This window comes from Sander vitreus, chromosome 14 (assembly GCF_031162955.1).
Source record: "Sander vitreus isolate 19-12246 chromosome 14, sanVit1, whole genome shotgun sequence".
In the NCBI taxonomy this organism is placed as follows: Eukaryota; Metazoa; Chordata; class Actinopteri; order Perciformes; family Percidae; genus Sander; species Sander vitreus.
In genome coordinates, this window is record NC_135868.1 from 7322855 (window position 1) to 7347493 (window position 24639).

The 24639-nt window shown below is 41.2% G+C and overlaps 3 protein-coding genes and 1 long non-coding RNA gene across 6 annotated transcripts; 1 reads left to right on the forward strand and 3 right to left on the reverse strand.

Annotated features, from left to right (window-relative positions):
• Window positions 1-257: 257 nt before the first annotated feature.
• LOC144528618 (elongation factor 1-alpha-like) lies at window positions 258-8394 on the reverse strand. Its single transcript, XM_078267317.1, has 8 exons — window positions 8276-8394; window positions 7446-7598; window positions 6149-6328; window positions 5375-5671; window positions 5148-5298; window positions 3987-4243; window positions 3477-3711; window positions 258-579 (listed from the first exon to the last, which is right to left on the reverse strand). The coding sequence occupies exons 2-8, from the start codon at window positions 7587-7589 to the stop codon at window positions 455-457; spliced, it is 1389 nt and encodes a 462-aa protein (XP_078123443.1). The 5' UTR covers window positions 7590-7598; window positions 8276-8394; the 3' UTR covers window positions 258-454.
• Window positions 8395-8759: 365 nt separating this feature from the next.
• Window positions 8760-19012, reverse strand: LOC144528615 (elongation factor 1-alpha). 2 transcript variants are annotated; one of them, XM_078267309.1, is made up of 8 exons: window positions 18884-19012; window positions 17602-17754; window positions 16532-16711; window positions 16149-16445; window positions 15749-15899; window positions 12755-13011; window positions 11593-11827; window positions 8760-9124 (listed from the first exon to the last, which is right to left on the reverse strand). In XM_078267309.1, exons 1-8 carry the CDS (start codon window positions 18995-18997, stop codon window positions 9000-9002), a joined length of 1512 nt encoding a protein of 503 aa, XP_078123435.1. In that variant the 5' UTR covers window positions 18998-19012; the 3' UTR covers window positions 8760-8999. The 2 variants fall into 2 exon arrangements, with proteins under 2 accessions (XP_078123435.1, XP_078123436.1); XM_078267310.1 differs by lacking the exon at window positions 18884-19012 and adding an exon at window positions 18655-18864.
• Window positions 13999-19569, forward strand: LOC144528623 (uncharacterized). Of its 2 annotated transcripts, none has more exons than XR_013502918.1 (2): window positions 13999-14428; window positions 15713-19569. It is a non-coding gene; the product is annotated as an uncharacterized LOC144528623 (long non-coding RNA). The 2 variants fall into 2 exon arrangements; XR_013502919.1 differs by lacking the exon at window positions 13999-14428 and adding an exon at window positions 14437-14920.
• On the reverse strand, window positions 19190-22863 carry LOC144528619 (elongation factor 1-alpha). Its single transcript, XM_078267318.1, has 8 exons — window positions 22755-22863; window positions 21774-21928; window positions 21094-21273; window positions 20707-21003; window positions 20446-20596; window positions 20067-20323; window positions 19738-19972; window positions 19190-19633 (listed from the first exon to the last, which is right to left on the reverse strand). The coding sequence occupies exons 2-8, from the start codon at window positions 21915-21917 to the stop codon at window positions 19512-19514; spliced, it is 1386 nt and encodes a 461-aa protein (XP_078123444.1). The 5' UTR covers window positions 21918-21928; window positions 22755-22863; the 3' UTR covers window positions 19190-19511.
• Window positions 22864-24639: the final 1776 nt, after the last annotated feature.

A 24639-nucleotide genomic window follows, 5' to 3' on the forward strand; every position in this document is an offset into this window, starting at 1 on the left:
GTTGAGAAAGGGACAACAATTCTAATTTACATTTCATCCTTAGGACCAGACTTTGTGTAAATATTAGCAAAATGAATACTTGTTTTCCTTCTCATATTATAAAGGTCTTCATGTTCATAAGGTGTTGACTTGGTTTATGTAGTTTATGATGACATAAACTACCTAAACCAAGTCAACACCTTATTAACACTTTTTAAAAGTCAACACAAAAGAAAATAAAGGATATTAAAAAGTTTTGAAACAAGAAAAGAAACCTCTTCGTTTGGCATGTTTAACATTTTAATTGTTTTGCTTTCAAACCAATAGTTTTCTTAAAAAGCACAAGCCTTCCTTTTCGGCGGAAACTTTTCCGATGGCTTTTCATCATTTTCATCTTCATAAGCCAGAAGACGACGTGGGGATGAAGAGGGGATTGCTTCTGAGACATGAGTTGTTGTTGGACATCCCGTATGATTCATTTCTTCTTGTCGGCCTTCAGAGCAGCCTTGGTTACCTTTCCAGCGGTGGGATCCTTCTTCACGACCTCCTTAATGACACCAACGGCCACGGTCTGCCTCATGTCCCGCACAGCAAAACGCCCTGAGGGGAAGAGACGGACAGTCCATGAGACGCTCAAAAGATGCCGTCGATATAACTCACAAGAAATGTTTTAAAGGGATATTTGTGCCCTTTTTATGTCCTGCCAGAACCTGAATGAAAAATCAGTCATGATAAACAGAGGTTAATAAGATTCTGGATGATGCTGGTCATTCTTTTTTGGAAATCAACGGGAGGGACTATGCCCCAGTCCGTCCATTGGTTCGAGGGTCTGTTTATCACACAGTGTGTCTCAGAAGCCGCTGATAATATTCTAACAAAGACATGTAAGCAGGGTCCAAAATTAGAACCATGTACCAGCCAAATGCTGGTAAAATATGCAAGTGGCTGGTAGATTTGCTTAACTCACCAACCAAAAATAAGTAAAATTTTAACATTCACTAGTATTTGGCTGGTGGACAAAAAGTTAATTTTGAACCCTGCATTCAGGCCCCTAATACTGTCACTTAGCTGAGTGGTGAGTAAGGGAGCATGATAATGTACTCACTGAGTCAAAAAGGCTGCCTGGCTCCTGATGGCAAGATGGCTAAAGGTTGAGGGTGGAGCATGGCTGTCTTGTATTGTAAACAAGTGACAAGTCTAAATTAAGCTAGAGCTGCATTTTGTACACAGTATGAGTTTGTATTATTGTGGAATGTGGATAAACCAAGTGCTTTAGCTTGCTAATACATAACTAACATTACCTCACTAACAGCTAACAAGTCCTCTCTGGTAGACAAGGGTGCTAAAATAATCGTTTGACATGCTAAAAATCACTACCGGCACTTTGTGGAGTTACTTTCGCCGTCGATGGGGGCGGGACTTAAATGCGCTCTCTCTCTACGGTAGAATGGAAGTGGGCCCTCGTAGGTGATGTAGATGTAAATGGCCAGTGTTCACATGAAAGACACACAAGTGGGCCAATCATGTGATCTCTCTTCTCTCTACGGGCAGATCAAAAGAAATAAAGTTGTGCAGCTCATGCAGCCCACACAAATAGACCGGCCCACCGGGAAATCTCCCGGTACTCCCGATGGCCAATCCATGCCTGCTGATGGCCAAAATAATAATCACAATCATCAATTCATGACCCTAAAAGTTCATTTTTGACCTTGACAACACCTTGACAATAAAAACACAATAGCAATTAGAACTGGGCAATATATTGATATTATATCGATATCGTGATATGAGACTAGATATCGTCTTAGATTTTGGATATCGTAATATGGCATAAGTGTTGCCTTTTCCTGGTTTTAAAGGCTGCATTACAGTAGAGTTATGTAATTTTCTGAACTTACCAGACTGTTGTAACTGTTCTATTATTTGCCTTTACCCACTTAGTCATTATATCCACATTACTGATGATTATTTATCAATAATCTCAATGTGTAAATATGTTGTGAAAGCACAAATAGTCAACACTACAATATCGCTATATATTAATAGAGGTATTTGGTCAAAAATATCGTGATATTTGATTTTCTCCAAATCGCCCAGCCCTAATGGCAATTCTCAACACAAAGTCAAACTAACTTCAGCAGATGCAGTTGGCCATTATGTGTACATTTTTTTAATTAGGTCAAGCTATACGTTTTCCTCTTCAAAAGCTTAATGTGGAGGTAGAGTCGCCCCATAACCACAAGGTTGGCGGTTTAATCCCAGGCTCCTCCGGCCACATGTGAACGTGTCCATGAGCAAGATACCGAACAAGCAAGCTGCTCTCCAGATGCTGTATAAATAGCTGTCCAAAGCTGCTAATACTAGGATGGGTTAAGAATGCAGAATTAAAGTGTCACTACATTGTACTTTGTGTATGTGACTATTAGGATAAAGTTTGTTTAAATTAAAAGCTGGAAATCAATGGAGGCCACTTAGCACACTGGCTAGCAGGACGCCCAGCAGAGAAGTCACAGTCGGTGTTCGATTGCTCCACGCTGCCTCGGTGCCCCCTCTGATGTAGAGATGGAGTTAGACCCAGAGATGGTCTTGCTAACTTGAGCTCATCTTTTCCACCTTTCCTCTGTGTTTACTCTGATATTCACATTTGAAAACTTGACCGGCCAGCTGGCTAGCTAGTCTAGGCTAGGTTATCAGAGTCGGCAGGAGACTGGAAAGTTGATTTCCCAAACCTGATGAGGGAGTCATAGCCACATACCATCACCGCCTAATGTCAACCACATAAGGCACAACATTTTGGTAAAAATAGACAAAAAGCATACATTTTGCGAGCTCACAGAGAGGCGACGGGAGAGGTCCGCACCTTCTAACAAGAAGTCATTAAAAAAAAAACTTCAGTTGAAGTTATAAAGATAGTTTAGGTCTGTGTCAGTGGCTTGTAAGCAGTGGCAGCAGATGAAACGTCAGTGGCAATCCTTAAGCTTTCAGTCCTGGTTGATTCAGAATTTCTATTTGAAACAATGTAATTGTGCCGAGAGAAAAATAGGATCTGGAGTCTTGTTGATAAAGAATTGTGTGCATAGTTCCATTGTTTGTGTGTATACAATGGAGGAAATCTGTTACACAGGTTTTTTCTTCCAGGAATGGCACCACCATTCTATGGTCACCACAGACACCCAGTTTGTAATACTGCAAATATATAAATATTGCAATACTTTCATCATTGGGCCATGGGCTCAATCGCCCATGTCTAGCGTCTTGTGTCTAGCTTGTGTTACCTATTTCAGCAAAAGATAATGAATTAATAGACATGTATTTAAATTAAAATCTTTGAGATTACAGCTTTAAAGTATTTATTTATTGTCTTTAGTCTTCAGTATCAATTGATAAAAATCAGTTCAGGTGTCAGTTGATGTGCTGTCTCAACCCATTCTCTTAACAACAAAATGGGCTGTAACCTACAAATGCAGGAGATGAAGAAGAAAAATAATTTTACTCACCCAATGGAGGATAGTTGGCGAAGGTCTCAACACACATGGGCTTCTGTGGAACCAGCTTGATAATGGAGGCATCTCCAGACTTGATGAACTTGGGATTTTGCTCAAGTACCTTGCCGGAACGACGGTCGATCTTCTCCTTGAGCTCGGCGAACTTGCAGGCAATGTGAGCGGTGTGGCAGTCCAGCACGGGGGCATAACCCGCGCTGATCTGGCCGGGGTGGTTCAGAACAATGACCTGAAATATGAATGTTTAAGTGCATTTAGAAATGGTGATGAGAGTTCTCCATCCAGCATTCACTACATGCCTGAGATGAACACCATTGCAGTTCCTGCTAGTGGCCAGCAGAGGTCCACCTTAAAGAAACTATAAAGTCAAGTTTTATTGTGCTTCCTGCTTCTCTATGTTCAGTACATGTTTATTTTCTAAATACAAATTGACAAGAAACTATCACATTTAAAAATCCAAGCCCATTTCTTCATGTTCACTTATTTTCATTTGCTCAGACCCACCTGGGCGCTAAAGTTGTCAGCTGCCATTGGAGGGTCGTTTTTGCTGTCGCCAGCCACGTTTCCACGGCGGATCTCCTTGACCGACACGTTCTTGATGTTGAAGCCGACGTTGTCACCAGGGGCAGCCTCGGCCAGGGACTCGTGATGCATCTCCACAGACTTCACCTCAGTGGTCAGGTTAGGGGGAGAAAAGGTGACAATCATACCGGGCTTCAGGACACCGGTCTCAACACGGCCGACGGGGACAGTTCCAATACCTGAGAGAGCAGAAGGAAACAGGTTTCTAGTATGCTTTTCAGTTAACTTTAAGTTGAAAAGAGTCCTTGGTTTGGAGAAGATTTGATGACACAAGAGTGTAACTGTAATTGTAGGCTTATCGTACAGACTGTGAAATGCTTGAGGGCGCTTTTACACCTGTAGTTTGATAGACTTGGTGTAATTTGGGGGTTGCATTTTTCATTTGGTTTGGTTAGTGTTCACACTTTGTACCAAACACTGTAAACAAATGTCACATGGTCAAAACGGTACTGGTCTATTGGACAAATATTGGAGAACTGGCAACACAGACGACGAACGAAGTATGGTCATTATAGGTTATAAATTTGAAAGTCAATCTTTAAATCATATACAAGTCTGTAAATTATATTACACCCCCGTTTTCAAGCAGACTAGAGTTCAGTTGTTTGGTCCGCACCAGAGTTCGAATGAGCTTCAACACCACCCCAAATGAACCGCACTATCCGACGAAATGCTCCAGGGTTTGATTAAAACGGACCGGACTGCTCAGATGTTAAGTCACCCTTAGATTACAGCCCATACAAAGACAGAAGTAGAAGGACTAAGAACTGGACAAGAGACAAATGTTACCCCAAGGTGAGGCTTTTTAACTGCGGCTGAGTCAACAGTCTCATGTACCAATCACAATTCGCCACTTTCACCATGTTTTTGCCAGAAAAAGCTGCTGTAACTTGCAATGCCTTTTGTGCCATTTGGTTTGATTTTGATAATTCCGTGTCTGTGTTCTGGATTGTAGCAGCGTAGTAATATGGATGTCAGCTGTGTGTTAAAACTCAATACGTGCAACAAATATCATGTTAAGTAATATGGAGGTGCTGAGCTATAATGTGATGTGACGTAAGGCACACATGAGACACTACTTACCTCCAATCTTGTAGACGTCCTGCAGGGGCAGGCGAAGGGGCTTGTCGGTGGGGCGGGCTGGAGGCAAGATGGAGTCCAGAGCCTCAAGCAGTGTGTTTCCACTGGCATTACCGTCCTTGCGCTCAACCTTCCATCCCTTGAACCAGCCCATCTACCGAGAGATTCAAAGAAAGAAATCAGTCCATGTTCTCAATCATCAGGTTGACACAAGTTGAAAATGTCCTCACCTTGTCACTGGCCTCCAGCATGTTGTCTCCATGCCACCCAGAGATGGGGACAAAGGCAACAGTGGCGGGGTTGTAGCCGATCTTCTTGATGTAGGTGCTCACTTCCTTAGTGATTTCCTCAAAACGGGCCTGGCTGTAAGGGGGCTCGGTGGAGTCCATCTTGTTGATTCCGACGATGAGCTGCTTCACACCCAGAGTGTAGGCCAGCAGGGCGTGCTCACGGGTCTGGCCGTTCTTGGAGATGCCAGCCTCAAACTCCCCAACACCTGCAGCAACGATCAGTACACCGCAGTCGGCCTGAACAGGGAGAATTTTTCTATTTTTCTACAGTTAAAGCCAAAACTGATGCCAAAATGAAGGTTGTCTATGATCTGTGTGTGGTTTTCAAAACATATGCACGGCTCCAACATATCATTACCTCCACTTTCAAAATGTAATGTGCAAAGGAGACAATGGAAATGAATAGAATAATAGGGATACATCTTAGAGTTGATTTGACATGACCTAGCCAGCTGAGCGTCTTGGATGTTAACTTCAACTTCGCTTTAAAAAAAATAAATAATAAAGTGATTTTCTGGGACTACTACCATTCCTAATATTTGTTGCTTGTACTGTTGGCAATATGGAAAGCATATACAGTCATTGCGTCCTCTGTACCCTAACCCTGATAAGACCTTGAGCTGTAAACATACTTAAAACTTGTGGTATAATATACAAAACTTAAGTTTGAGAAAGTGAGAAGTCAATAAAGAGCAGGTTAAAAGGTGTCTTTACCTGAGAGGTACCAGTGATCATGTTCTTGATGAAGTCCCTGTGCCCAGGGGCATCAATGATGGTCACGTAGTACTTGGTGGTCTCAAACTTCCAGAGAGCGATGTCGATGGTGATACCACGCTCACGCTCAGCCTTCAGTTTGTCCAGCACCCAGGCGTACTTGAAGGAGCCCTTGCCCATCTTTTGTGGTTAAAACAACACAAATAGAGCAGGGAAACAGGGAGTAACAGACATAAGTTTAACCATAGCCATTATTAAAACTAAAAACCATTTACGTCATGCGAAACATATATATATATATATTTTTTTAAATATAATAATTAATTTACTTTACTATAGTGTGCCTAAGCATTTTGTCCAGGGTTTGATGTAGCGAGTTACGTGTCTTCTAAAGGGATGTATTTTAGCATTTACTATAGACCTTTTTCACAGCAGACATTTTTGACTTGTCATAGTAGGAAAAGCACAGCTGAAATTGATAACCTTAACGATGGCTCAATTCCATCAAGTGTCCAAGTGAGCTATTTCAGTGAGTCAGCATGCACAATACCAGGGCCTCTCCTAAGTGGAATGCAGCCATCATTAATGGTTTTGAATACACCTGTGCTTTTCCTACTATGACATGTCAACATGTCTGCTGTGAAAAACGTCTATAATATTCAACTATAAAGTTAACTTCTTTATTGTCTTTTATGTAGATGACTAAAATAACTTCCTTATTAGTCTTCAATCATTACTAATTATTAAAGTTAGTAACCATTAGGTAATGTTGGTTATAATATTTGAAAATAAATCAGTGATTTATGTATTTGAGGCTGATTTGCCCCCTTTTCTAGCTATATTAGTAACATGTTTTAATATGTTAAAAACTAACTGCAATTTATCAAAACGAGATGATCACCTGGTTAAAGATATTACACATATTTCAACAGTGGATGGCAGTTATAAAAAAATCTAATCATCCATTTTACTTCTATGTAACTCGGATCTGCTAGAATGATCGACGTAGTTAGGGTTAGGCAAGAGGAGTGGGCATTGGTTAGGATTAGGGTAAGAATACCATGGTAAGCCAATCAGAGGCAGAATAAGGCGGGCCACGAGGCACGTCCTTTGACGTCGACACATCTAGCGGATCCGATCAAGCATCTACCCAAAATTAAGGAGCAGTTTACATCCGCCAAACCAGTATCCCACACCTGTAACGTTAGTGCGTCATAGTTTGTGGCTTCGTTGTGTTTTATATGGTGTGAATGTTTGTTAATAACTCAAATATAACGTTAGGCCTCAAAAAACCAACCTCTTGGGCTTCCTTCTCGAACTTCTCGATGGTCCTCTTGTCGATTCCTCCGCACTTGTAGATCAGATGACCGGTGGTGGTGGACTTGCCGGAGTCGACATGGCCAATTACCACGATGTTGAGGTGGAACTTTTGTTTTCCCATTTCGATGTACTGGTTATAAACGACACGGGGAGCTGTTATGTTGACTTAATAAAATTAAAGATTTCAGGCTTAAATTAGTCTAGAAAATGAAGGTGAGCTCAGTGCGACCACCAGTCATGGACTCCAACCGTAGATATAAATACGTTTAACGGTATAACGTATATCTATGGACTCCAACGGTTATTTAAAAAATAGTTAGCTAACGTTAGCTAGCGGGCCATTAAGCACCTGCTCATCAAATCTAGCTAACCAAGCAAATGAGACAGTCTGAAGTAACTTTATACCTTACATAATAGTAGCAATACTACCCAATATAAATTATACCAAACAAGAACTCCTAGTAACTCCTGTAGTCAAAATTGTATTACTATAAGTATATCATTTGCACACGAAAAAACATAGGTATCAGTAGCCTGTAGTTTTGTATAAAATCTTAATATGAAGACCAATTGTAACTATAGTTCACCCTAGAATGCAAACTATAAGAGACCATGACATACTATTATTAGAAAATAAAGCAGTCAGTGATATTTCACCTTCTGGAAATGTAATCCAAACCATTAGATTAGCATTCAAAGCCCCCCCCTCTCGATTTATTTTATGTAGGCTAATAGCTTTTGGTGGTATTTAAGGAGTTTTGATTTCTTGTAGAAACTATACCACAACAGTACAGTATTTTATCTCACCTGTTGACAAGCTAAATGAAGGTTGTTGATGCCTGTCGTCTCCTGCTTGATCTATCTGCACCTTCACTTACTGCTGTTTCCGTAAAAGAGGAAACACTATTCGACGGGTGACCAGCCTTCAACACAACAGAAAAGTTATCTGAGGACAACGCCTTCCTCTAACCTCCTCCTCCTCCTCCTCCTCCTCCTGGACACATCTCATGAATAATTCTACAATTGCTCAACCGTATTTGGCCAGCATGTTTTGCCAGTTTGATCTTGTTCATTATAATATATAAAACACACTCTAAAAACTTCCCTACCCCATTTTTTGTACATGAGTGTCTCTAATCTACAGAAGGAATGAGAACTAATAAAAAATAACACTGTGTTTTGACCCTGTTGACCAATTACTGCTCTGCTATGCTATTTATGTTTGAAGTTTCTGGAGAAGTGCTGCTGCAGTTTGTAATTAAAAACACAATTTCTTTTTTTTTCTGTTGGCAATGTTTAAGATTTTTATTGTTTTGGTTTCAACTTAATTATGACCATAGCTTTCCCTAAAAGGCACAAGCCTTCCTTTCCTGCGGAAACTTTTCCGATGGGTTTTAATGAGCATAAGCCAGTCCTTAAGAAGAGAGCTCTGCCTCAGAGCAGACGGCGCTGGGTGGCAGGGAAGAAGAAGGGATGGTGCGGACCGCTGCTGCTGAGACGTGACTCTTTGTTGGACGTCCTGCATGTGAATTCATTTCTTCTTTTCGGCCTTCTGTGCAGACTTGGTGACCTTTCCACCAGAGGCGAGCTTCTTGTCAACCGACTTGATGACACCGACAGCCACGGTCTGCCTCATGTCACGCACAGCAAAGCGACCTTAGAGGTGGAGATGGACAGAAGACAGAAACAGAGGAGTGAATGAGAGGCTGAAACGATGCCTTTGATATGAGTAATGAGCTGGTGAATATACAGTGTGCATTATACTAAAGATCAATACTTTTAACTAAGTAATTGAGCACAAACATTACCAGTAGAAATGTTCATGATTCACAAGGCCATACATTAATGATAGCAATCATATACATCTATACAGAAACAAAGCTGCCCACTTAGTCAATTACTTTTCAACCTTTTTATTGAAACACTGGCCCAAGCTAACAAAGACTTCCAAAGACTGCTTTGGAAGGAATATCCATATATATAATCTTAAAGATTACTGCCTGTCAGGTCAGCTGAGGCATCTTGTGTCTTGGTGTGACCTAGCCTATGAGGCTATGTGGAAAGACATTGAGTTATCTTCAATGGACATACAGTACCTATACAGCCAGTATTGGGCTGGCCCAGCACAGTTAATGAAGCACTACAGCTTCAAAATCAATGGGTTGTTTTTCATTGAAAACTGCTGAGCTGGCCGGCATATGATTTGCACTTCCTACCAGCATCACAAGCCCATAAGTACAGTTCAGACAATGGACCGAGCAGGACATCACCATCTTTCCGAATAATACCAAATGGAGTCCTAAATAATTTTGAGAATTGACGCCAGTCTGGGCAAAGACGATTTTACTGGTACCTACTATACAGATCTGCCATTTCTTTTTTAAGCACATAAGGATCCCTGAATCGGCTGAGCCCTCAAAATAACCTTTTTATGTTTATAATAAAAAAACACCAAAGGCCTCATAGGTAAAGAATACAAGTGCTTCACCTCAATGAATACAAATCATTAAAAGCTTATAGAATACTAAATTAATGTTTTTGTCCTATGTGAAAGTGTTATAACAATAAGTGACATAAGATATTTTAACAGCACAACCCAAGTAAATTATGTATATAAGACACCAGAAATGTATTTGAATCATAAATAAAAACAGAAAAACAGCTGCTCCAGCTCCCAAACTATCGCTCTTTATCCAAACAACCCTCTGTCAGGCTTTTTGGAGAACATACATTATATAAACACATTTAAAGCTCTATTAGTGGATTTTTTTTTTTTACCAACAACCTCACAACACATCTAACATTAGCAGTTAGCACCATATAAAGTTGCTATGGTGAACATATTGCAGTGGCTTTATTACTGAAAACAGCTACCTGCAGTTGATTTGGGGGCCAGAAAACAACAATTAGCTGAAAGATGCTAAAACGCACAGTAAGAGCAGATTCGGGGAATACATTATCTGTAGTCATTTAATGCATTATTAATATAAAAACATCTAGGCTGTCAAAGTTAACGTGTTATTGCATTAATGGCATTCATTTTTTTAATGCAATAGCAAAGGTTCTATGGACTGGAGTCTCTGAACGTGTCCAACGCAGGTTGAATGCGCATCAGCAGGTCTGTGTTATAAACTTCTGTTGTATGAAATATCTGTAGCAGGTCGTCACTGGGCTGCATTTTTATAAACTATGATCATTTGGTTGCAGGTAACAGCTCTCGTCCAGACGCAGTCTCACTCCCACTTCCTCTCCCTGCAGCTCTCATACTCATAGACCTGAATATCCAGTAACTACTATTTTCAATTGTGGGAGGCAGAACGATACTTTGCAACTTCAGCGTAAAGGATTGCGAGGTTTTGAGTAGTATCTGCTGCCTTTCGTTTGACCGCAGCTGCGCTCGCTCAACGAAGCAACTTTGACTGGTTTGGAAGTGCTGTGGGTGGAACATGGAGTGAGACAGAGTGGTCACTACAGATGCATACACTGTGGAGGGAATTATTTTCACTAGACATTATGACCAGAGAGATTTAAATACAACGGACTTTAACAGATTTTACCGGCTAAAAAATTACTTAATTAACGTATAATGGAAACACTGCTATGAGGGTTTCCGGACAATAGTTGTTATTATTTATTGGCGGTAATTGATTTCCAATAATAAATATACATATATATATATACACACATTTGGATAAAGCAAGCATATTTGTCCACTCCTATGTTGATATTAGTATTACAGTAAATACATATATCCCTTAGAAATATCCCTTTAAGGTACATTTTGAACAGATAAAAAAAATGTGTGATTAATTGCAGATTAACAATGGACGATCATGCGATTAATCGCAATTAAATATTTCATTCGATTGACAGCCCTAAAAAATTGTGATTTGTGCAGCTTTTAAATATACCTTTTTTCACAGCAGACGTTTTGACTTGTCATAGTAGGCGTAACTGGTATACCAGGGCCTTTAAATCTGCACCCCAAAATAGAGTGCAACCATCGTTAACATTATCAGTAACACCTCTGCCTGTCCCGCTATGACATGTCAAAATGTCATTGCACGCCGTGTAAAGGGTCTAGAACTAACTATCAGGCCACAAGAAAAAAGCGTTTGACTCACCCAGTGGAGGATACTGGGAGAAGCTCTCAACACACATGGGTTTTCCAGGCACCATGGTGATGATGGCGGCGTCTCCAGACTTGAGAGCCTTAGGGTTGTCCTCAAGCTTCTTGCCAGAACGGCGGTCGATCTTCTCCTTGAGCTCACTGAACTTGCAGGCAATGTGAGCGGTGTGGCAGTCCAGCACGGGGGCGTAACCCTGGGAGATCTGACCGGGGTGGTTCAGGATGATGACCTGCAGAGAGAGGAGGGCGGTCAAAAGAGCAACATCTAAGGATTTGGACTGGTTGGTGCTGGATACCACGGAGTTATTCTCCCAGAAGAGTGGATGGAGGTAGACTGACTGCTGTGTGGACTAACAGGGACACTAAATAGTGTTGTTCACTGTTCATTCTGCTGCGTGATAGCAGCCTAAATTGAAGGGGAAATATACTTTTCCAGACATAAATAGTTAAGTACACTTAGAAATAGTAATAGATTCTAGAGATTTAGGGACTTTTGTTGCATGCCCCTCTCTCTCCCCATGTCGTACTGTCCATCTGCACACTGTCGACTGTAAAATAACGTCACAATAAAGTGACATTCACAGAGCATTTTGCTTCCTTAATCAAGTAAAGCACCTCCATATTTTTGGCGGACTCGCAAGTGACAAATTGAAAAAAAAAGCTATCCTGAGTTTTTGTTGTGTACGGGTCAAACTCCAAAAACACTGGATCCGGCATTTCCCATAATGCAACTCAATAGTGTCTTTCATTGGACCCATCAGAGCAACAGAAGTTATTATACAACTGCATTTACAGACTGAGTCGTAGTCATTGTGACACGTCAACTAAATATGATGTGTAAAATGTCCCTTTAATTTATAGGAAAGTAGTATTTTGACCAAATCCTAACTCAGGCTTCACATACTAGCTTGATAAACTTTAATTATGACTGAAAACTAGCAGATTTCCATTATTGAGAGAAAAGCAGTTTTGTTTGCTAATTGTTTATTGGTTGGAGTTTGTAGTAACAACTGATTGATTTCCCACTGTGTGAATGTAATGAGAATTGGGTTAGCTGAGGCAAATAAATAAATAAAAAGCTCCAATAAAACCAATAGGTCTGGTGTGTTCTGTTTTGGTTTCTGTATCTACTTCATACAAACATTCCTGAGACTCACTTGCGCGGTGAAGTTGTCAGCTGCCATGGGTGGGTCGTTCTTGCTGTCGCCAGCCACGTTTCCACGGCGGATTTCCTTAACGGACACGTTCTTGATGTTGAAGCCGACGTTGTCACCAGGAAGAGCTTCAGTCAGAGACTCGTGGTGCATCTCCACAGACTTCACCTCAGTGGTCAGGTTGGGGGGAGCGAAGGTGACGACCATACCGGGCTTCAGGACACCGGTCTCAACGCGGCCGACGGGGACAGTTCCAATACCTGAGAGAGCAGGAGGCAATATGTTGCTAGAACGCTTTTCAGTTAACTTCAAAATAAATAAAAATTAAATTAGCAGAGGTTTTGATGGCCACTTTACTGTGAGAGCTGAGTAAGACATTAATGAAGGGCTTGTAGCAGTTGTAAAGTAAATTATCACTCACACATTTTGTCAGTGTTTCTCTGCAGCCATCCATTTGATTATTTGTGATTTCACAGAGTTTGAAACGTACAGTGGTGAAATTTAACTAAGTACATTTACTCATGTACTGTACTTAAGTACACATTTGACGTACTTGTACTTTAAGTTTTTAATGCCACTTTCTACTTCTACTCCACTACATTTCAGAGAGAAATATTGTACTTTTTACTCCACTACATTAATCTGACAGCTTTGTTACTAGTTACTTTACAATTACGATTGTTTTTGCACACACGACGATTATAAAATACAATGTTTTATTGTAAATTTAACTACCCGACAATATATAGGCCTACGAGTACAGCTGAAATGATAAGCCAATTAAACACAAGTGTTTGGATTGTTTTCAGTTTCTAAAATGTGAGGATTTTTCTGCATTGAGTACTTTTAATTTTAACACTTTAAGTACATTTTACTGATGATACTTACATACTTTTACTTAAGTAACATTTTCAATGCAGGACAAAGTATTTACATAACTGTGTGGCATTAGTACTTTAATTTACAGGTATAGTAAATTATGTTAATACAATACACTTTCTGTCAAATTCAGCAAACGGTCACGGTCACCTAGCTCTCTATTTTCTGTGTGCGCAGAAAGAAAAAAAAAATCCTGTGTTAATACACAGCCCTTTGAAGGCTGTGTAAATAGAAAACAAACAGAAAGGAGAGCATGAGCCACAAAATACTATTCCAGCCAATCGGCAACAGGCAGTGATGGTTGATGGTGAGGGGGGGGGTGGCGCCAACATGTGAATGTGCCGGCTGGCCAGTAGTTATCTGTCCATGAATCTGGGGGGGCGGAGCTTCTAAAGAAGGGGTTATTTTTGTTTGACAGTTGAGTTCAAATATCAACAATCTTTGGGCAGCATCGCTTACTGCACCTTTAAGTAAAGGATCTGAATACTTCTTCCACCCCTGGAAATGTATACAGGCTGTCTGGCCTGGTCCTGCTACAAATAAAAGAGTAACATGGTAGTATGAATACATGTTAGGTCTGGGAATTGGCATAGTTTGTGTATACCTGTATATCCAATTTCACCTCTGTGATAAGCCTGTCTAAACTAGTTGAAAAGAGGTCTGGATCCACTCCCAGAATTTGTCCTTCCGCAAATATTAGAGGCTGTGTATACACGGTGTGACGAATCAATCAGGACTCTCTGATTTCACCACAAGCTGCAGTTGTTACTGTTGTTGGTGCAACTTTCAGGATGTCAGGTGAGAAACTCGACTCTGTGCCTCTTTCATTGGTTTTGATCTTTTGTGATCTCTTTTGTTAGATAGCATGGACTTAAGTAAGTACAAGTGTTGGTTGCCCATCGTGGGTTTTGTTTTGATAGGTCAATTAAACCTTTTTTATAATAATAAATAATAGACATTTCAGGCTTCATGTATCTGTGTTAAAGTAATAGCTTTTTGTCATTTGGAGAGTTTTCTGTACATATATCCACAAATCCCATAAGGCTTCATTCAGACAGAACAAGATAGAGTTACGGGGCCACAATGCACGCATGCAACTTTGCTACGCAGGTGGGAGGCGTGGCACCACTAGAGAACTACAGTGACCTGGAAAGTAATGATACGAAGGAAGAGGAGTGTTTTCTGTTCTGTCACATGATGCAACAGCAATGTTCAAAAAACATTTTTATGCCATTGAAGCCTTGATTCATGATGATCAGTGGCAAGGGAGAGGCTCATTCTGCATCTACAGTAAGACAAGCAATTTAATTAATTACAAAGAAAATTGTGCTGCCTATTTTATAATGTCCGACACAACCTTAAATTGGGATTTAATTTCTATTTACTCTAATGCCTTTATAAAACATTTGACTGGATATTCATAAACTGGAGAGAGATTGCTGGATGGGTTATTATGGTGACTGTACAAGTTGTTTTTAAGACTCTTGCATAGTGAGGGAAAAAAATCTATTTGCATAGACTGATTTGATGTGAATATTCTTGGCTCATTTTCCATGTTTCTTGGCTTACTAAACAGACTTTTTTGTATGGGAGATGATAATTACAGAATTTGATTTAGACTTGTGATGTGTTTGAAAAAATACGGAAATGTTACCGGATCTGACCTAGTAAGATTGATGATTGCTGTGCCTGGCTTCAAAGTGCAATCAGTCATAAGATTAGTTTATATTTGCATGGTGGCGTGGTAGCTCAGTGGTTAGCACTGCTGCGTCACAGCAAGCACTGCTAAGTACTCCTCCCACCTTAAAGACACACATGCTAGGCCATTGCCCTTGACGTAGGCACTGGCATTACAACTAAAGTTGGTCCTGGGAGGCCGGACTTTGGCTCCTAATTAGTTAGGATGGGTTAAATTCAGAGGACTTGTATGTGTAAATTGATAAACATATATGTATATGTATATATTGACAAATAAAGGAAATATTAGAAATGATTATTAGACAGGTAGGCAGACCTAAAATATAAGATGTAGAAAGTAGTGCCCAATTCGACTGACATTGTACTGCTTCCTTTTCCCTTAAGGTGCATGTTATTATGAGGTGACATGACATTCCTTACCGCCAATCTTGTAGACGTCCTGCAGGGGCAGACGCAAGGCCTTGTCTGTTGGGCGGGCTGGGGGCAGGATGGAGTCCAGAGCCTCAAGCAGGGTAACGCCAGAGGCACCGCCCTCCTTACGCTCGATCTTCCAACCCTTGAACCAGCCCATCTAAAATGGAGTGCAGAAACAGTGACAGAAAGAGACGGAAGACAGAGAAAGTAATGGGGTAAGAGAAAGAACAATGATTAGTTCAAGAGGATTAATTGATAAGAAAATCCAAGAAATGCACAACGCATTATCTTTTGACAGAAATGATATAAATCTGAGTCACTGTCACAGATGTTGGATGGACTGATTTACCTACCAACCACAACTACAGTATGTTGACTAGAGCTTTCCATGTAATAAGTCACTCACCTTGTCACTGGCCTCCAGCATGTTGTCTCCATGCCACCCAGAGATGGGGACAAAGGCAACAGTGGCGGGGTTGTAGCCAATCTTCTTGATGTAGGTGCTCACTTCCTTGGTGATTTCCTCAAAACGCTTCTGGCTGTAAGGGGGCTCGGTGGAGTCCATCTTGTTGACTCCGACGATGAGCTGCTTCACACCCAGAGTGTAGGCCAGCAGGGCGTGCTCACGGGTCTGGCCGTTCTTGGAGATACCGGCCTCAAACTCACCAACACCAGCAGCAACAATCAGCACAGCGCAGTCAGCCTGAACAGAGAGAATTTTGAAGTACATACATATTACACAAGTGATGAGGCAGCAGACAATAGATTAGGTCAAAGGTGTGTCTTTACCTGAGAGGTACCAGTGATCATGTTCTTGATGAAGTCCCTGTGTCCAGGGGCATCAATGATGGTCACGTAGTACTTGCTAGTCTCAAACTTCCACAGAGCGATGTCGATGGTGATACCACGCTCACGCTCAGCCTTCAGTTTGTCCAGCACCCAGGCGTACTTGAAGGAGCCCTTTCCCATCTATTGTGGTTAAAACAGGAAATTAAATGGGACAAAAGTAGGAATCAGCCAGAAAAGTTAAACTGAAGATTAGTTTAGGTAGTTAAGATACCTTAGTTTGGGGAACATAAACATGTTTTAGACCCTTTTTTTCACTTAGCAAAATAAGCCAAATTGCTAAATACTTTAGTGACAGTTTGCCTAAAATGGACCATAAAGTTCCTGATTTACATTTTGAAATATCAAAGGAAATAATTGGTAAACAGACCTAAGAGTTTGACTAAACATTAAATGCCCATTTTAACAATTATCAGTAAGTTATAGTTTTAATGCAGATCCCCTTTATTTATATTATCATTTGTTTGAAGCTGTTAATCATTTTACAATATCTTACAATGTTCAATTCAAATGTCAACTTTGTGTATAAGCCTGTTTTAACAAATCAGTGTTTATATAGGCTTTAAACAGTATGTGATTGAGTTTTAGGTCAGTGTCCAAATATTTGTGTATAATCTTTCATATGGATTTCTACTTGTTCTATTTACTAAAATAAATACTCATAGTAAAATGGAAATAATTTCATAATTGAGTACTTTATATATTCTTATTTTCCACTTCTGTAATAGCTGTATGAATCCATAACACATTGAATTTTAACTTTTATGCAAGTTAAACAGATTTTACCAGGGATATTTTCAGTGTTGTTGCAGTAATACGGACAGTACGTGTCTTTAAACAGTAGGTGGCAGTTTTAACCAAGTAATATCAGTGAGCAGTTTCAGCCACCGCACCCGTTTCCCACATATCTTAAGACGCTATAGTCTTTGACCTTTATGGTCTCATTCGTATGTGTCCTTTGCTGTAATTCTCATTTAATAACTTATATAGAGGCTGATGTCTCAAACACCGACCTCCGCGGCTTCCTTCTCGAACTTCTCGATGGTCCTCTTGTCGATTCCTCCGCACTTGTAGATTAGATGACCGGTGGTGGTGGACTTGCCGGAGTCGACATGGCCAATTACCACGATGTTGATGTGAATCTTTTCCTTTCCCATTTCGATGTACTGGTTATAAACACGGGGAGCAGTTATAGTTACATTAAAAGGCAATATTTTAGGTTTAAACTCATCTCCAAAATGGGGTGAGCACACCGGGAGGTCATTATGACTTTAGCTAATGTTAGTTAGCGAGCTGCTGGCCTTTACATTACGTTAATCTGATTAAAGAATACCATGGGGAGTAGTTCCGTTGATATTTAATTGAAAAATGTTTCTAAAGTGTAAATGTCTAAAAAGCGGGAGATCCGTGGGGACCACTACATCACATGACTCATTTAATCGAAAATCAGTTTGACACCTTTCTTTAACTGTCTATGGTTGACACACGATAGTCCATGTTTTTTTGAAACGTGACTTATCTTTGTAACAACTGCGGCATAAGCAGCTGACGTTAGCTAACGTCACGTTGCCGGTCACTTCGTATTAAACCGAATATAACTAACGTTAGCTGTATTACATGCGTCAATACAGATTAATTGACTTCAGTGAGACATGACAGATTGGGAAATTCGACATTATGGGAAACTCTTAGCTATAACTTATTTTCGGTGCTCGTGCACGTCACCGGAAAGGCGACACTGGTGAGTCACGCGCCATGTGCTCGATAACGGGATGCCGGGCTTCTCGGCCTCCATGTTGCGCCGGGAGCGCAGAGCCGCCATGTTACCGACTGATGCAAGCGCGCAACCGACACATACAGCCACAGCAGTGTGCGCGTTCACGACGGTAGACATAAAGGACTACCATGACTGGCAGAAACACATTTGAGAAATAATGTACAATTCGATGTTCCCAATTAACGTTTTTGTAACGTCACTGTATTAAAGCCCTGTTAAGACAAAGACAAATAAGTCGCGTACTATACAAGGTTTGTATAGTAATACAAGATGTGAACTCCATGTTTACCTTTTATGTGCACCTCAACATTTAAAAAAAACAAAAAAAAAAAAAAAAAGTCAAGCAGGCTCTGATTTAGTCATGATGCAGACTTCCTGACATTGTAGCCAAACCTGATGCTAAATTTCCCTGGCCTGAACACTACCGCAGCTCCTGTATATTAACATGCATTTGTATGTACATACATGCATTTTTAGTTTAGCTTTAGGAGTGTGATATAAAGGATGACTTCACTAACCTGTGCCCAGCAACTAAAGATGTCCTGATTTAGAGCGGAGGGGAAAAAAGGACAGAATGTGATGAGTCCCGAGTTTTTATACTGAGCCAGAAGAGATGGGGGGGGGCTGTGCATTCTCTTGTTGCTGTCAGACTAGAATACGGAGTGCCATTGGCTGGGGTGGCATAATTCCTATCGAGGCGATTGGATGACGAGTGCATCACTGGACACAGATAGCATAGTCAAAAACAGTTGCACCACAGAGCTGCTTGCCTGTGACAGCCACAAACCATACCAACTGCAACACAGTAAAGATAGACAAGCCAATTTCAATTTTTTCAAAGACATTTATTTTATTAGTTACCAGCAGCTTTCTTTCCAATTAAATTTGTGGCATTTTAACAACAACATTTCCAACTTAAACTTAACTGAGAAGAGGCACTGTCATGTGATTCAGGTAAGTGACAATGCCACGTAGTTCTTTTTTCCTGCGAAAACTTTTGCGATGGGTTTTAATCAGCATAAGCCAGTCCTTAAGTAGCGAGCTCTGCCACAGAGAAGATGATCCAGGGTGAGGGCAAGACAGGGGGGAAGGAGTGGCCCGCTGCTGCCGGCACACATCTTGTTGCTGGATGTCCTGCACGGCCATTCATTTCTTCTTCTGGGCCTTCTCTGCAGCCTTAGTTGTCTTTCCGGATACGTCCTTGGTCTCAACAGCCTTGATGACACCAACAGCCACTGTCTGCCTCATGTCACGCACAGCGAAACGACCTTGAAGAAAAGATGTGAGCAGTTAGTTCACCAGATCATCATTGTCTCCTTTTATCATCAAGCATTTCTAAAATCGTGTATATAGCAGGCTTTCAAGTACATACCGAGGGGAGGGTAGCTGGAGAAGGACTCCACAACCATGGGCTTCTGTGGGATCAGTTTGACAATGGCGGCGTCTCCAGACTTGACAAACTTAGGGGCGTCCTCAAGCTTCTTGCCAGAACGACGGTCAATCTTCTCGATGAGCTCACTGAACTTGCAGGCAATGTGAGCTGTGTGGCAATCCAGCACAGGGGCGTAGCCAGCGTTGATCTGGCCAGGATGGTTCAGGATGATGACCTGTGGACACATTTTGAATTAGAACTCTAGCAAATTTGCCCAAAACTGGAAGCTATTCAATACCCTTTAAGCTTTTAAAGTTCACAATACCAACCTGGGCGTTGAAGTTGTCAGCTCCCTTGGGTGGGTCGTTCTTGCTGTCGCCAGCCACATATCCACGACGGATTTCCTTCACGGACACGTTCTTGATGTTGAAGCCAACGTTGTCACCAGGGACAGCCTCGGTCAGAGTCTCGTGGTGCATCTCCACAGACTTCACCTCAGTGGTCAGGTTGCAGGGAGCGAAGGTGACGACCATACCGGACTTCAGGAGACCGGTCTCAACACGGCCGACGGGTACAGTTCCAATACCTGAGAAAAACAATTGTGGTTTTAAGTACTCAAGAAGACCTGACAACTGAAAAGCTGTAGTTCAAGTAATCTTTTGGTAAATAATCTTAAATTTAGTAAATAAAAAGAAAAATCAGTTTTACCGCCAATTTTGTAGACATCCTGCAGGGGCAGACGAAGGGGCTTATCGGTGGGGCGGGCTGGAGGCAAGATAGCATCCAGAGCCTCCAGCAGTGTGGTTCCACTGGCATTACCCTCCTTGCGCTCAACCTTCCATCCCTTGAACCAGGCCATCTGTAGACAGTCAGAGAGAAATTGGTCAGTTTTCCATCAGGTAAAATTAGTCCATGTTCTCAATCATGTGGTTAACACAAGTTAGGCACCACAAGGTAATATTTCCTCACCTTCTCACTGGTCTCCAGCATGTTGTCTCCATGCCACCCAGAGATGGGGACAAAGGCAACAGTGGCGGGGTTGTAGCCAATCTTCTTGATGTAGGTGCTCACTTCCTTGGTGATTTCTTCGAAACGGGCCTGGCTGTAAGGGGGCTCGGTGGAGTCCATCTTGTTGACTCCAACGATGAGCTGTTTCACACCGAGGGTGAAGGCCAGCAGGGCGTGCTCGCGGGTCTGGCCGTTCTTGGAGATACCGGCCTCAAACTCACCAACACCAGCAGCAACAATAAGCACGGCGCAGTCAGCCTGAAAGTTAATATTCAGTAGTTTAGTACACCAACAAGATGCAAATGGTGTTTAAACTTTGGTCTAGCCATGTATTAAAATGTAACTTACCTGAGAGGTACCAGTGATCATGTTCTTGATGAAGTCCCTGTGTCCAGGGGCATCAATGATGGTCACGTAGTACTTGCCAGTCTCAAACTTCCAGAGAGCGATGTCGATGGTGATACCACGCTCACGCTCAGCCTTCAGTTTGTCCAGCACCCAGGCGTACTTGAAGGAACCCTTGCCCATCTGGAGAGATAAATTAGGTATATTTGATCAATTTTTTGCTTCTATTAACAGTTAGAAGGAAAGGGATGTAGCATAAAAACCAAATGTAAACAAGCCATTTTATATGCATATTAGAATCCAATATGTACATAATTAGAAACTTAACGATTAAAGTAGTCAAGGTCAATTACAATACCCAATAAATTAACTGCCTGCCTATTACTTTCTTTAATTACTTTTTACATAATACAAACATTACTTGTACCTTTTACATTTGATGACATTTTAGTAGGAAATTATATTTTGTCTTTGTACACCAGCTAGAGGCCTCTATTGAAGTGCACTGTCACCATAAACGCTGTTTGCGTTAAGCCACACCCCTGCGTGCGCGCACACGCTGCCTCAATCTGGTGCCGGGCAGTAGGGCTCAGAGTGGGCACGCTGACGCCGCCATCTTGGCTATTGAGTGTACGTTAACGGTCAGAAAGATGAAGCCAAAAAATACGATTTTAACTGCTCACCTCAGCTGCTTCCTTCTCGAACTTTTCGATGGTCCTCTTGTCGATTCCTCCGCACTTGTAGATCAGATGACCGGTGGAGGTGGACTTGCCGGAGTCGACATGGCCAATGACCACGATGTTGATGTGGATCTTTTCCTTTCCCATTGTTGTAGTTTCTGTCACGAAAAAAAGCTTTCGTTAAGAAGCTTGCCATCATTATTAGCAGATGAACATTCGAGTTTCGCATTTAACTAGCTATAGAGCGCGATAACGTTATATTGAACCATGAAATACCGGGCCCAGCTTAATATTAACACCGGTTTGGCAGTAGCTCATGCTAAGTGATTGAACCAGCCACATAAAACGGTCACATTTCGAAAATACATAGCTACTTAACACTCATTAACATTACTAGCTAATTAGCCAATAATCGGTTACGGGATTTTAGCAGTTAACGTTAACAGGGCTAACGTTAACAGGCTGCTGCTAGGCCTCACTCGGCCAAAAGCCAGAGACACGTGTTACTCCATTGGCCACGTCGTATAAAGTTACAAAGACTGCCAAATATTCAGGAGCTGATTTCGTCCAGCACCTGTCACTGGATATTATTTGCAGTTGTTATAAAGAGGCTATAGAAGAAACGCCAGCCTAGCATCCCTGTCTGCTTTCCAGCCTCCTTTGTTCTTTTCAACATTCACTCCTCCATGAAACCGCTTTATCAAAAACTTCAATGCAAGATTAAAAAAAAAAACTCATTACGACACTTGCATCAAGCGGGTTAGAAATAGAAAACGACAAGTATTAGCATTCCTTTAACATGTTCTGCCAATTCCGTTAAAAAAAGCCACAGGTTTGTAAAGTTTACGTTACATAACGTTAACAGATGAAGTTTTGGCTAAAACCAAATGTTCAAAGGGAAAACTCAGCTAAATGTTACGAAACATTCAACGACCTGATTCGTGCTCTACCGCTCCCACCGTATTGACTCAAATTTAAACTTACCGGTGTTTCTGGGTTTTCACGGCCAAAGCTGCTGCCCCTAGCCAGGTAACAGAAAGAGGAAGTCAAGGGTTGGAGTGGGGGTTTTATACTGAATGGGAGGCGGCCTGACTTCCCGTCGGCCTCCCCGGTACAGACCCTGCAAATCACACACATTCCTGCAAAAACGTCAGCACGCCACCGGATGAACCGCCTGAAACATGTATGATGTCTCACATTATTTTACATCCATGGTCTTACCAGGGACTGTGCAGTTTAGTTTAACATTGAAACTAACAACAGGGACACTATTATGGTGTTGATAACAGTATCAATTATACAAAAACAGGGTGTAAAAGCACACAATTGATCGTGTTGCTGAGCGGTTTATGGTTTGAACCGAAACTCCCTCGACATTCATCGATCAGCTGGTCGACATGAACGAAGTTGTTTTTTTGTATGAAACAAAAAATATATTAAAAGATTCCTTGATATGACTTATTTTTTATCCATTAAAAAACTATAAATGATATCATGCTGAAGAAATTAAAAAAAACATCCACTTAATACCATCCACATTCCAAGTGTTGGACATAATGAAGTTTGAAATGTATTATAAAATAAATAATCATTACCAGATACAGCTTCACCCAGTTATTAATATGACAAATGTTTCATAGAAAAAAGGTTGGGAGGACAGAGTGTATTTCAAACTGAAAATTTCAAAAACACATGCAAAGACACACAAAATGTTTTTTAATAATAGCCTATGTAATAACGATATTAATAGAAGTTATTCATCATTCACAGGTTGTATGTTTGGTTGTGTAAATAACATAGCCTATAGATGATACAGATGATTCTCTCCACACCGGGAAGTGGATTTTTTTTTTAAATCATTAATTAAAAAATAAAATCACTATTTACAGATCTACCACAAAGCCCTCACACCCACCTTCTGGTAATATTGGGACGACTCATCAGCCTGAAGAGATTATCTCAATCCGACATTTGCATTCAAACAGAGCCCAGACCCTGAAAAGATTAACTCAGGCTGTTTTTAAGACACCCTATCTTGCTGGTCGTTTACATTTACAACAGACGCATATAGGCTACACAAGTGTTTGATTAAATTAAAAGTGATGTTCTCAGGGTGAAGTGTATTTCAGGGTCAGCTGCTTAACAACCAAAAACATAGTGGGAAATAAGTATCAACAACCACAAAAACGTGATATCTTATAACGTCTCTCCTTTGTTAACTTTGCTGTGATTTTTATCAGCGTATTCTCCTTTGAATCATTTATTCATTCAAATATTTGATTTTTTACACAATCTCACCCATATTCACATCTTAAAGCTGCCCACTGCAACCTGTAAATGTGATTATGAATTAGACTGGGTAAAGGCCTGTTTTGTCACTTGGATGCTACTTGGGGGTCAAGAGGTCAGATTCTGCCTCTTCTTCCATCAATGTGGCATGTTGCCCAGTATAGAGGCAGCTGGCATCCCCTGGCACACACACACACACACACACACACACACACACACATGCTCTGCTTTCCCTGCAGTTCAGGTAACAGCCACTTTAACTTGACAGCTGCTGCTTTCACTCAGCGCAGAGAAGAGAGCGACCACGAGAGGAGGAAGCAGAGAGAGGCAAGCCGGGGGGAGATATGGGGAGGAGAGGGAGTTGTTAGGATGTCTGAGGGGCAGAAAGAGAGTAGAGTCATAAAGAGTGAGTTTAAAATGTGTGTTGTTTTCTCAGCTGCAGTCATAGACGGAACGTTCGTTATTAATTATTTATTGTAAAATGATTGTAAATAAATCCCTGTTAAATGTCGGATACATGCCGTGCTTTTGTATGCATGCAAACAAACAGGTTCTGCTGTTTGTTTGCATGCATACAAAC

Bases quoted from the DNA above. Each gene is read 5' to 3' on its own strand.
- LOC144528618 (XM_078267317.1), bottom strand. From the start codon at position 7,589: ATGGGAAAACAAAAGTTCCACCTCAACATCGTGGTAATTGGCCATGTC. The intron at 3,712-3,986 runs GTGGGTCTGAGC...TTCATATTTCAG, and splicing joins CTGACAACTTTAGCGCCCAG to GTCATTGTTCTGAACCACCC. The intron at 580-3,476 runs GTGAGTAAAATT...TCTTCCCCTCAG, and splicing joins CGCCAACTATCCTCCATTGG to GGCGTTTTGCTGTGCGGGAC.
- LOC144528615 (XM_078267309.1), bottom strand. From the start codon at position 18,997: ATGCACAGCCCCCCCCCATCTCTTCTGGCTCAGTATAAAAACTCGGGA. The intron at 15,900-16,148 runs GTGAGTGACTTA...ACTCCATTTTAG, and splicing joins TGCTGGAGGCCAGTGACAAG to ATGGGCTGGTTCAAGGGTTG. The intron at 13,012-15,748 runs GTAAGGAATGTC...CTGCTCTCTCAG, and splicing joins GGACGTCTACAAGATTGGCG to GTATTGGAACTGTCCCCGTC.
- LOC144528619 (XM_078267318.1), bottom strand. From the start codon at position 21,917: ATGGGAAAGGAAAAGATCCACATCAACATCGTGGTCATTGGCCATGTC. The intron at 21,274-21,773 runs GTGAGCAGTTAA...TTATCTCTCCAG, and splicing joins TCGAGAAGGAAGCAGCTGAG to ATGGGCAAGGGTTCCTTCAA. The intron at 20,597-20,706 runs GTGAGGAAATAT...GACTGTCTACAG, and splicing joins TGCTGGAGACCAGTGAGAAG to ATGGCCTGGTTCAAGGGATG.